General features: G+C 53.9%; 1 protein-coding gene across 1 annotated transcript in view; it reads right to left on the bottom strand.

Annotated features, from left to right (window-relative positions):
- Positions 1-45: 45 nt before the first annotated feature.
- The window catches only part of MAP1LC3B (microtubule associated protein 1 light chain 3 beta), a 15,222-nt gene continuing 2,765 nt past the window's right edge, over positions 46-12,502 (bottom strand). Inside the window, exons 2-4 of the mRNA XM_018572416.1 lie at positions 9,559-9,614; positions 989-1,095; positions 46-258 (exon numbers count right to left, since the gene is read on the bottom strand). Of these exons, the coding sequence (XP_018427918.1) occupies positions 87-258; positions 989-1,095; positions 9,559-9,614 (335 nt within the window). The 3' untranslated portion in view covers positions 46-86. The remainder of the gene's footprint in view (positions 259-988; positions 1,096-9,558; positions 9,615-12,502) is intronic.

Genomic DNA, 12,502 nt, shown 5'->3' with positions numbered 1-12,502 from the left:
CAAAATAAAGAAAAAAAAAAAAAAAAACATGTAAAAAAAAAAAAAAAAAATCAAATTAAAACCAAAATGTCAGCCGCGGCGCCGATTCACGCGTCTTTCATGCCGAACGTCTCCTGTGAAGCGTAGACCATGTAGAGGAAGCCGTCTTCGTCCTTCTCGCGCTCGTACACCTCGGAGATCGGCGTGCACACGCTCACCATGCTGTGACCGTTCACCAGGAGGAAGAACGCTTGGTTGGCGTTCAGTTGTAGGCGTCGCCTGCGGTGCAAAGAAGACAAAAAAGGAAAAAATTTGACAAACGGCGCCCTCGCTATTACCGAAACGCGCTGAGCATTGCCCGCGGCTCGGCTTATGTGAGCAGCACTGACGGGGGAGAGCGGAGCAGCAATTTCTCCAGAAGGACTTTCTATTCCCCTTTACTAAGAGGGTCAGCGATGGCCGCCGTGCGATTCCAGGACGTCTTCTCACAAGACTCAGAGGAGCCATTTTGTTTCATCGCCCAGATCTCCCAATAGACGCGCTGCGACTGACCGCAACGGGCCCAGGGCTTAGGCCAACCTTTCCGGGGCCGGGACCCCTTGGTAACATTTGCCACGTTGTGGTGACCCCCAACCGTAAAATGTAGGGATGCACCAATACTAGAGGCTACGTGGGACCCTCGGGAGCCGGCGCGGGGACCCTCGGGAGCCGGCGCGGGGGCACTCGGGAGGCGTCCAGTCGCGGGCTCGGTGTTCTTTTTGACGCCTGTCGGTGGCCATCTTGGTGATGGACGTCGGCAGAGAGAGGAGGGGACGTTCACCCGGCGGGATGAGGTATGCGGCCGGGGCCCCTCCTCTCTCCTGACACTGTCGGGCTCTCGGTCCGTGACCAAGTGCCCGACTCTTCATAGGGGGTGACACCAAAATGACCGCCGCACCCCCCTTGTGACGCCGCTGACTCCGCACACAGTGAAGACTCTCATTCTAGGAAGCCCCTCCTCCATTCTCACCGGATGATTTTGATGAGCTCGCTCATATTGACGTGATCAGGAACGAGGAATTTGGTTTTATCCAAAACTGGGAGCTGCTTTTCCCCCTTGTACCTCTCGATGATGACCTGAAATAAAGCGGACAGAGAAGAGAGGAGGTTACATATCCACCAACACGCTGCTCACATCTACAGCCTCCATCCCACGTCCTCCATGAGGCCGGCCTCTATCTGACTGGCTGCAGCTTCTAATGCACATTGTGAGGAGATCCCTGTGTGCAGTGACATCAGAGGAGCCGCTACAACTGTGCAAGACTGGAGGGGAGGACGGAGGTCAGATACAAGACTGAAGGGAAGGACGGAGGTCAGATAGAAGACTGAAGGGGAGGACGGAGGTCAGATAGAAGACTGAAGGGGAGGACGGAGGTCAGATAGAAGACTGAAGGGGAGGACGGAGGTCAGATAGAAGACTGAAGGGGAGGACGGAGGTCAGATAGAAGACTGAAGGGGAGGACGGAGGTCAGATAGAAGACTGAAGGGGAGGACGGAGGTCAGATAGAAGACTGAAGGGGAGGACGGAGGTCAGATAGAAGACTGAAGGGGAGGACGGAGGTCAGATAGAAGACTGAAGGGGAGGACGGAGGTCAGATAGAAGACTGAAGGGGAGGACGGAGGTCAGATAGAAGACTGAAGGGGAGGACGGAGGTCAGATAGAAGACTGAAGGGGAGGACGGAGGTCAGATAGAAGACTGAAGGGGAGGACGGAGGTCAGATAGAAGACTGAAGGGGAGGACGGAGGTCAGATAGAAGACTGAAGGGGAGGACGGAGGTCAGATAGAAGACTGAAGGGGAGGACGGAGGTCAGATAGAAGACTGAAGGGGAGGACGGAGGTCAGATAGAAGACTGAAGGGGAGGACGGAGGTCAGATAGAAGACTGAAGGGGAGGACGGAGGTCAGATAGAAGACTGAAGGGGAGGACGGAGGTCAGATAGAAGACTGAAGGGGAGGACGGAGGTCAGATAGAAGACTGAAGGGGAGGACGGAGGTCAGATAGAAGACTGAAGGGGAGGACGGAGGTCAGATAGAAGACTGAAGGGGAGGACGGAGGTCAGATAGAAGACTGAAGGGGAGGACGGAGGTCAGATAGAAGACTGAAGGGGAGGACGGAGGTCAGATAGAAGACTGAAGGGGAGGACGGAGGTCAGATAGAAGACTGAAGGGGAGGACGGAGGTCAGATAGAAGACTGAAGGGGAGGACGGAGGTCAGATAGAAGACTGAAGGGGAGGACGGAGGTCAGATAGAAGACTGAAGGGGAGGACGGAGGTCAGATAGAAGACTGAAGGGGAGGACGGAGGTCAGATAGAAGACTGAAGGGGAGGACGGAGGTCAGATAGAAGACTGAAGGGGAGGACGGAGGTCAGATAGAAGACTGAAGGGGAGGACGGAGGTCAGATAGAAGACTGAAGGGGAGGACGGAGGTCAGATAGAAGACTGAAGGGGAGGACGGAGGTCAGATAGAAGACTGAAGGGGAGGACGGAGGTCAGATAGAAGACTGAAGGGGAGGACGGAGGTCAGATAGAAGACTGAAGGGGAGGACGGAGGTCAGATAGAAGACTGAAGGGGAGGACGGAGGTCAGATAGAAGACTGAAGGGGAGGACGGAGGTCAGATAGAAGACTGAAGGGGAGGACGGAGGTCAGATAGAAGACTGAAGGGGAGGACGGAGGTCAGATAGAAGACTGAAGGGGAGGACGGAGGTCAGATAGAAGACTGAAGGGGAGGACGGAGGTCAGATAGAAGACTGAAGGGGAGGACGGAGGTCAGATAGAAGACTGAAGGGGAGGACGGAGGTCAGATAGAAGACTGAAGGGGAGGACGGAGGTCAGATAGAAGACTGAAGGGGAGGACGGAGGTCAGATAGAAGACTGAAGGGGAGGACGGAGGTCAGATAGAAGACTGAAGGGGAGGACGGAGGTCAGATAGAAGACTGAAGGGGAGGACGGAGGTCAGATAGAAGACTGAAGGGGAGGACGGAGGTCAGATAGAAGACTGAAGGGGAGGACGGAGGTCAGATAGAAGACTGAAGGGGAGGACGGAGGTCAGATAGAAGACTGAAGGGGAGGACGGAGGTCAGATAGAAGACTGAAGGGGAGGACGGAGGTCAGATAGAAGACTGAAGGGGAGGACGGAGGTCAGATAGAAGACTGAAGGGGAGGACGGAGGTCAGATAGAAGACTGAAGGGGAGGACGGAGGTCAGATAGAAGACTGAAGGGAGTTCCTCTTCCGTCTTATTGCTATCACAAGGAATGAATTGGGTAACACAATGCTGTGCGTACACCCGACGCCTGACATGTGAAAATGTTGGAAATTTCTGAATTGTTGATGAAAGACGAACTTCCCCAAATGTCCCATCCCCCCGGGGAACGCTTCAGCCGAAGATCTTTCCTTGCCAGTCGCTGTGATCATCCTGTGTAGTCACATGACTGGGAATCATCCCCTCCAGTCTTCTACCTGACCTCCGTCCTCCCCTTCAGTCTTCTATCTGACCTCCGGCCTCCCCTCCAGTCTTCTATCTGACCTCCGTCCTTCCCTTCAGTCTTCTATCTGACCTCCGTCCTTCCCTTCAGTCTTCTATCTGACCTCCGTCCTTCCCTTCAGTCTTCTATCTGACCTCCGTCCTTCCCTTCAGTCTTCTATCTGACCTCCGTCCTTCCCTTCAGTCTTCTATCTGACCTCCGTCCTTCCCTTCAGTCTTCTATCTGACCTCCGTCCTTCCCTTCAGTCTTCTATCTGACCTCCGGCCTTCCCTTCAGTCTTCTATCTGACCTCCGTCCTTCCCTTCAGTCTTCTATCTGACCTCCGTCCTTCCCTTCAGTCTTCTATCTGACCTCCGTCCTTCCCTTCAGTCTTCTATCTGACCTCCGTCCTTCCCTTCAGTCTTCTATCTGACCTCCGTCCTTCCCTTCAGTCTTCTATCTGACCTCCGTCCTTCCCTTCAGTCTTCTATCTGACCTCCGTCCTTCCCTTCAGTCTTCTATCTGACCTCCGTCCTTCCCTTCAGTCTTCTATCTGACCTCCGTCCTTCCCTTCAGTCTTCTATCTGACCTCCGTCCTTCCCTTCAGTCTTCTATCTGACCTCCGTCCTTCCCTTCAGTCTTCTATCTGACCTCCGTCCTTCCCTTCAGTCTTCTATCTGACCTCCGTCCTTCCCTTCAGTCTTCTATCTGACCTCCGTCCTTCCCTTCAGTCTTCTATCTGACCTCCGTCCTTCCCTTCAGTCTTCTATCTGACCTCCGTCCTTCCCTTCAGTCTTCTATCTGACCTCCGTCCTTCCCTTCAGTCTTCTATCTGACCTCCGTCCTTCCCTTCAGTCTTCTATCTGACCTCCGTCCTTCCCTTCAGTCTTCTATCTGACCTCCGTCCTTCCCTTCAGTCTTCTATCTGACCTCCGTCCTTCCCTTCAGTCTTCTATCTGACCTCCGTCCTTCCCTTCAGTCTTCTATCTGACCTCCGTCCTTCCCTTCAGTCTTCTATCTGACCTCCGTCCTTCCCTTCAGTCTTCTATCTGACCTCCGTCCTTCCCTTCAGTCTTCTATCTGACCTCCGTCCTTCCCTTCAGTCTTCTATCTGACCTCCGTCCTTCCCTTCAGTCTTCTATCTGACCTCCGTCCTTCCCTTCAGTCTTCTATCTGACCTCCGTCCTTCCCTTCAGTCTTCTATCTGACCTCCGTCCTTCCCTTCAGTCTTCTATCTGACCTCCGTCCTTCCCTTCAGTCTTCTATCTGACCTCCGTCCTTCCCTTCAGTCTTCTATCTGACCTCCGTCCTTCCCTTCAGTCTTCTATCTGACCTCCGTCCTTCCCTTCAGTCTTCTATCTGACCTCCGTCCTTCCCTTCAGTCTTCTATCTGACCTCTGTCCTTCCCTTCAGTCTTCTATCTGACCTCCGTCCTTCCCTTCAGTCTTCTATCTGACCTCCGTCCTTCCCTTCAGTCTTCTATCTGACCTCCGTCCTTCCCTTCAGTCTTCTATCTGACCTCCGTCCTTCCCTTCAGTCTTCTATCTGACCTCCGTCCTTCCCTTCAGTCTTCTATCTGACCTCCGTCCTTCCCTTCAGTCTTCTATCTGACCTCCGTCCTTCCCTTCAGTCTTCTATCTGACCTCCGTCCTTCCCTTCAGTCTTCTATCTGACCTCCGTCCTTCCCTTCAGTCTTCTATCTGACCTCCGTCCTTCCCTTCAGTCTTCTATCTGACCTCCGTCCTTCCCTTCAGTCTTCTATCTGACCTCCGTCCTTCCCTTCAGTCTTCTATCTGACCTCCGTCCTTCCCTTCAGTCTTCTATCTGACCTCCGTCCTTCCCTTCAGTCTTCTATCTGACCTCCGTCCTTCCCTTCAGTCTTCTATCTGACCTCCGTCCTTCCCTTCAGTCTTCTATCTGACCTCCGTCCTTCCCTTCAGTCTTCTATCTGACCTCCGTCCTTCCCTTCAGTCTTCTATCTGACCTCCGTCCTTCCCTTCAGTCTTCTATCTGACCTCCGTCCTTCCCTTCAGTCTTCTATCTGACCTCCGTCCTTCCCTTCAGTCTTCTATCTGACCTCCGTCCTTCCCTTCAGTCTTCTATCTGACCTCCGTCCTTCCCTTCAGTCTTCTATCTGACCTCCGTCCTTCCCTTCAGTCTTCTATCTGACCTCCGTCCTTCCCTTCAGTCTTCTATCTGACCTCCGTCCTTCCCTTCAGTCTTCTATCTGACCTCCGTCCTTCCCTTCAGTCTTCTATCTGACCTCCGTCCTTCCCTTCAGTCTTCTATCTGACCTCCGTCCTTCCCTTCAGTCTTATATCTGACCTCCGTCCTTCCCTTCAGTCTTCTATCTGACCTCCGTCCTTCCCTTCAGTCTTCTATCTGACCTCCGTCCTTCCCTTCAGTCTTCTATCTGACCTCCGTCCTTCCCTTCAGTCTTCTATCTGACCTCCGTCCTTCCCTTCAGTCTTCTATCTGACCTCCGTCCTTCCCTTCAGTCTTCTATCTGACCTCCGTCCTTCCCTTCAGTCTTCTATCTGACCTCCGTCCTTCCCTTCAGTCTTCTATCTGACCTCCGTCCTTCCCTTCAGTCTTCTATCTGACCTCCGTCCTTCCCTTCAGTCTTCTATCTGACCTCCGTCCTTCCCTTCAGTCTTCTATCTGACCTCCGTCCTTCCCTTCAGTCTTCTATCTGACCTCCGTCCTTCCCTTCAGTCTTCTATCTGACCTCCGTCCTTCCCTTCAGTCTTCTATCTGACCTCCGTCCTTCCCTTCAGTCTTCTATCTGACCTCCGTCCTTCCCTTCAGTCTTCTATCTGACCTCCGTCCTTCCCTTCAGTCTTCTATCTGACCTCCGTCCTTCCCTTCAGTCTTCTATCTGACCTCCGTCCTTCCCTTCAGTCTTCTATCTGACCTCCGTCCTTCCCTTCAGTCTTCTATCTGACCTCCGTCCTTCCCTTCAGTCTTCTATCTGACCTCCGTCCTTCCCTTCAGTCTTCTATCTGACCTCCGTCCTTCCCTTCAGTCTTCTATCTGACCTCCGTCCTTCCCTTCAGTCTTCTATCTGACCTCCGTCCTTCCCTTCAGTCGTCACATGACTGGGAATCATCCCCTCCAGTCTTCTACCTGACCTCCGTCCTCCCCTTCAGTCTTCTATCTGACCTCCGGCCTCCCCTCCAGTCTTCTATCTGACCTCCGTCCTTCCCTTCAGTCTTCTATCTGACCTCCGTCCTTCCCTTCAGTCTTCTATCTGACCTCCGTCCTCCCCTCCAGTCTTCTATCTGACCTCCGTCCTTCCCTTCAGTCTTCTATCTGACCTCCGGCCTCCCCTCCAGTCTTCTATCTGACCTCCGTCCTTCCCTCCAGTCTTCTATCTGACCTCCGTCCTTCCCTTCAGTCTTCTATCTGACCTCCGGCCTCCCCTCCAGTCTTCTATCTGACCTCCGTCCTCCCCTCCAGTCTTGCACAGTTGTAGCGGCTCCTCTGATATCACTGCACACTGGGAGCTTCTCACAATGTGCATTAGAAGCCGCAGCAAGTCAGACAAAGCCCCGCCCCATTTCCTGGCTGGGGGACATCCAGCGCCATCTAGTGCTCTCCTCCCCAGCCTGACTGTCCATGGCTCCGCCCCTTTCATACATTGGATTTCAGTTGTTTCAATCAGGGAGGCTCAGCATCACATGTGGTTGTTACCTATGCAAATATAACCTGCACATCTTCCAATCGAACTCAACACAGGGATGGTGGGGGCCCCTCATAATGGGCACAGCGGGGGTACAGACCCGGGAACTCAGCACAGGGATGGTGGGGGCCCCTCATAATGGGCACAGCGGGGGTACAGACCCGGGAACTCAGCACAGGGATGGTGGGGGCCCCTCATAATGGGCACAGCGGGGGTACAGACCCGGGAACTCAGCACAGGGATGGTGGGGGCCCCTCATAATGGGCACAGCGGGGGTACAGACCCGGGAACTCAGCACAGGGATGGTGGGGGCCCCTCATAATGGGCACAGCGGGGGTACAGACCCGGGAACTCAGCACAGGGATGGTGGGGGCCCCTCATAATGGGCACAGCGGGGGTACAGACCCGGGAACTCAGCACAGGGATGGTGGGGGCCCCTCATAATGGGCACAGCGGGGGTACAGACCCGGGAACTCAGCACAGGGATGGTGGGGGCCCCTCATAATGGGCACAGCGGGGGTACAGACCCGGGAACTCAGCACAGGGATGGTGGGGGCCCCTCATAATGGGCACAGCGGGGGTACAGACCCGGGAACTCAGCACAGGGATGGTGGGGGCCCCTCATAATGGGCACAGCGGGGGTACAGACCCGGGAACTCAGCACAGGGATGGTGGGGGCCCCTCATAATGGGCACAGCGGGGGTACAGACCCGGGAACTCAGCACAGGGATGGTGGGGGCCCCTCATAATGGGCACAGCGGGGGTACAGACCCGGGAACTCAGCACAGGGATGGTGGGGGCCCCTCATAATGGGCACAGCGGGGGTACAGACCCGGGAACTCAGCACAGGGATGGTGGGGGCCCCTCATAATGGGCACAGCGGGGGTACAGACCCGGGAACTCAGCACAGGGATGGTGGGGGCCCCTCATAATGGGCACAGCGGGGGTACAGACCCGGGAACTCAGCACAGGGATGGTGGGGGCCCCTCATAATGGGCACAGCGGGGGTACAGACCCGGGAACTCAGCACAGGGATGGTGGGGGCCCCTCATAATGGGCACAGCGGGGGTACAGACCCGGGAACTCAGCACAGGGATGGTGGGGGCCCCTCATAATGGGCACAGCGGGGGTACAGACCCGGGAACTCAGCACAGGGATGGTGGGGGCCCCTCATAATGGGCACAGCGGGGGTACAGACCCGGGAACTCAGCACAGGGATGGTGGGGGCCCCTCATAATGGGCACAGCGGGGGTACAGACCCGGGAACTCAGCACAGGGATGGTGGGGGCCCCTCATAATGGGCACAGCGGGGGTACAGACCCGGGAACTCAGCACAGGGATGGTGGGGGCCCCTCATAATGGGCACAGCGGGGGTACAGACCCGGGAACTCAGCACAGGGATGGTGGGGGCCCCTCATAATGGGCACAGCGGGGGTACAGACCCGGGAACTCAGCACAGGGATGGTGGGGGCCCCTCATAATGGGCACAGCGGGGGTACAGACCCGGGAACTCAGCACAGGGATGGTGGGGGCCCCTCATAATGGGCACAGCGGGGGTACAGACCCGGGAACTCAGCACAGGGATGGTGGGGGCCCCTCATAATGGGCACAGCGGGGGTACAGACCCGGGAACTCAGCACAGGGATGGTGGGGGCCCCTCATAATGGGCACAGCGGGGGTACAGACCCGGGAACTCAGCACAGGGATGGTGGGGGCCCCTCATAATGGGCACAGCGGGGGTACAGACCCGGGAACTCAGCACAGGGATGGTGGGGGCCCCTCATAATGGGCACAGCGGGGGTACAGACCCGGGAACTCAGCACAGGGATGGTGGGGGCCCCTCATAATGGGCACAGCGGGGGTACAGACCCGGGAACTCAGCACAGGGATGGTGGGGGCCCCTCATAATGGGCACAGCGGGGGTACAGACCCGGGAACTCAGCACAGGGATGGTGGGGGCCCCTCATAATGGGCACAGCGGGGGTACAGACCCGGGAACTCAGCACAGGGATGGTGGGGGCCCCTCATAATGGGCACAGCGGGGGTACAGACCCGGGAACTCAGCACAGGGATGGTGGGGGCCCCTCATAATGGGCACAGCGGGGGTACAGACCCGGGAACTCAGCACAGGGATGGTGGGGGCCCCTCATAATGGGCACAGCGGGGGTACAGACCCGGGAACTCAGCACAGGGATGGGGGGAGCTCCTCATAATGGGCACAGCGGGTGTACAGACCCGGGAACCCAGCGTGGGGATCTCACAATAGAGTCCGGGGTCATACTCGGATATTTCAGCTCAGCAGGTGTTAGAGAAGCTCGGATATGAAGGTGCATTTGTCTGATGGAAGCTTGTCTGGTAATGTTGTGTTCCGTGCGGAGCGGTTTCACTCACCGGGATTTTGTTGGGGTGCTGCTCTCGGATGAGCCTCACATCTTCCACTCTTTGCTCTATGGAGACATAACAGACACACATAGGGATCAGTGACCGGCGGATACATTTCAGGCAAACAATATAAACCGACATGAAAGTGGATCTGACGCTAAACCTCCATGAGAACCCTTTCCCCCTCTGCATCCCCATCGGTAAGATTTCCCCTCGCTTCCTGTCCCGGAGACACAACAGGAAGTGCCTATAATGCCTTAAAAATCAACACATTGGTTCTACATACTTTTTGCCAAAACCTTCGCGCTGAGAATTTCTTCCCCATTACATAAAAACGATGGAGGTAAAATCTATTTTGTAGGTGGCCACGCCTCCTCCACATGACTCGGCTCCCACGGGAGGGGGCGGGGCACAGACACGGCGCACCTCTCACGGATTTGCAGTCTGATAGCAAAACAAAACTATTGTGGGCGTGGCTTTGCCGGTCGGCTCATTTGCATATCTCCGGGAATCTATAGGTTGTACGTAGTCGCCTCTCCGTGCGCCTCGGGAAGATGTCGGGTTTGGAGCGGAGATGACGCTTGGTATGCGAGCCGCCTGCCGTTCCTTGAGGGTGAGACACGTTGACTTTATCGGCCACATAGTGAAGATCTAAATCCCGATATATTCTTCCTATAAGAAACCAATAACATCCCCAATAATCAATAATCAAATCGCTGTTCTATACACAGTGCGAAGGCCGCTCTACTACATCAGCCGGTCAGTTCATCTCTTCCACTAATGGAGGATGTTCCTTCCCTCTAATGGTTTTCTGGATGACGTCGCAGAGCTCTGGGGAGCCGTACGGACGCGCAGGGAGAGGAGAGCGCGCCGCTATGGATACGGCAGACCAGCAATTAAGTCTCCGCCTGTCTGCTGCCGGATCTCGGCGCGGTCCACTTTCACCGCAGCTGGCGCCGGATCAAAAGAAAGCTCCAGAAAAAAAAATCGCCGCCGCTGCCAACGCCGCCATGTCGCTTTCATAGTCGGGCAACGGAGGGCAGAGCGCTTTTTTAGTGAGCGCGCATTTTGAAAGGCGACTTTCACGTTTTGACGCGCTTGCTGTACCGTATTTCAGTTGCCGGGTCACACAGACACATCTGCCGTCTCTCCAATGCAGCGACTCCGGTCAGTCAGGTCAGACTGATAGACTTGCACTGAGGAGGAGCGGGAGATCACAAGGAATAGAGACTCCCTCCAACTCTATGACAGGTTCACTTTAAGGCAGATGGGTCATGTGACGAGGTTGGCCGCGTGCGCCATCTTCCTCTCCAGGAACCCGAGAACAGGCGCGGTGCATCATTAATGAGGAACGCACAGGAAGCTCCTCTATAGGTGAATCCACATTCACCAAGCTATTCACCCCAGGATAAGGATCCCTATCTTATAAAAAGGGAGTTATCTCCCGCAGCGTCCAATGAGATTTCAATATTATAGTCACATGACCAAAAATAAAGATGCCTATCCTCGTATTATATAGTCACATGACCAAAAATAAAGATCCCTATCCTCATTATTATATAGTCACATGACCAAAAATAAAGATCCCTATCCTCATTATTATATAGTCACATGACCAAAAATAAAGATCCCTATCCTCGTATTATAGTCACATGACCAAAAATAAAGATCCCTATCCTCATATTATATAGTCACATGACCAAAAATAAAGATCCCTATCCTCGTATTATATGGTCACATGACCAAAAATAAAGATCCTTATCCTCGTATTATATGGTCACATGACCAAAAATAAAAGATCCTTATCCTCGTATTATATGGTCACATGACCAAAAATAAAGATCCCTATCCTCGTATTATATGGTCACATGACCAAAAATAAAGATCCCTATCCTCGTATTATAGTCACATGACCAAAAATAAAGATCCCTATCCTCGTATTATAGTCACATGACCAAAATAAAGATCCCTATCGTCGTATTATATAGTCACATGACCAAAAATAAAGATCCCTATTCTCGTATTATAGTCACGACCAAAAATAAAGATCCCTATTCTCGTATTATAGTCACATGACCAAAAATAAAGATCCTTATCCTCGTATTATAGTCACATGACCAAAAATAAAGATCCCTATCCTTGTATTATATGGTCACATGACCAAAAATAAAGATCCCTATCCTCGTATTAAAGCCAAATGGTTTGTGCTGTGGTGACGCCCAACTACAGATCCCAGCATGCCCTCCTAACACAGCGCTCATTCCTCATCTATGGATTTCATGTTCACAATACGCAGAATCACCCGACTCCAGACGAATACGTTTCACTTCCTGTCAGGATAAAGTGGGGAGTGGTGGTCACTTCCTGTCCCGGGGGACACCCTTTTTCCCCCGGACAGGAAGTGAAGGCATCTCAGTGTACGGCCGCCATTCCACTCCAAAAGTACGACACAAGCTACTTCCCCCTACCCAGAATCCTTCACTCTCGGAGGAGTCTTCTTCCTGCAATTGGAAAAATACTAAAAAAGGGTCCAAAAAAAAAAAGGAGAATTGTCAGAATTCATCATTTTCCCCAAAAAGTTGGAGATTTTTGATGACATTTCCCCCATTTTTATGGGCGCTGAGCGGCCGCCGGGAACCCAAAAAAAGGAAATTTGCTGACAGGATCTGTACGTCCAGCCATAGAGGAAGGAGCAGGATTCATACCAGGTCCGGGCCCTCAGCCAGCCACGGGGCCCCGCGGCCTCATTATCCTCCTCTGTCATTATACAGCGCGGATCATGTTCCCGGGTGATAAGCCGCGCAGAGGACTAATTGTTGGGCCTATCCTGAACACTCCGGCCTTTGTCTCAGCAGATAAAACCACATCATCATCATCTCCAAACGAGGACCCGCCTCCAACGACACGCGGCCCGCTGACCCGGGGACAAGAGGTCACCAGTGCTGAGTGATAG

The sequence above is a fragment of the Nanorana parkeri genome, unplaced genomic scaffold (genome assembly GCF_000935625.1).
Source record: "Nanorana parkeri isolate BGI_ZX_2015 unplaced genomic scaffold, ASM93562v1 scaffold2022, whole genome shotgun sequence".
NCBI classification, from domain to species: domain Eukaryota; kingdom Metazoa; phylum Chordata; class Amphibia; order Anura; family Dicroglossidae; genus Nanorana; species Nanorana parkeri.
Note: the sequence above shows the minus strand (reverse complement) of the source record. Positions and strands in the feature narration are given on the sequence as shown.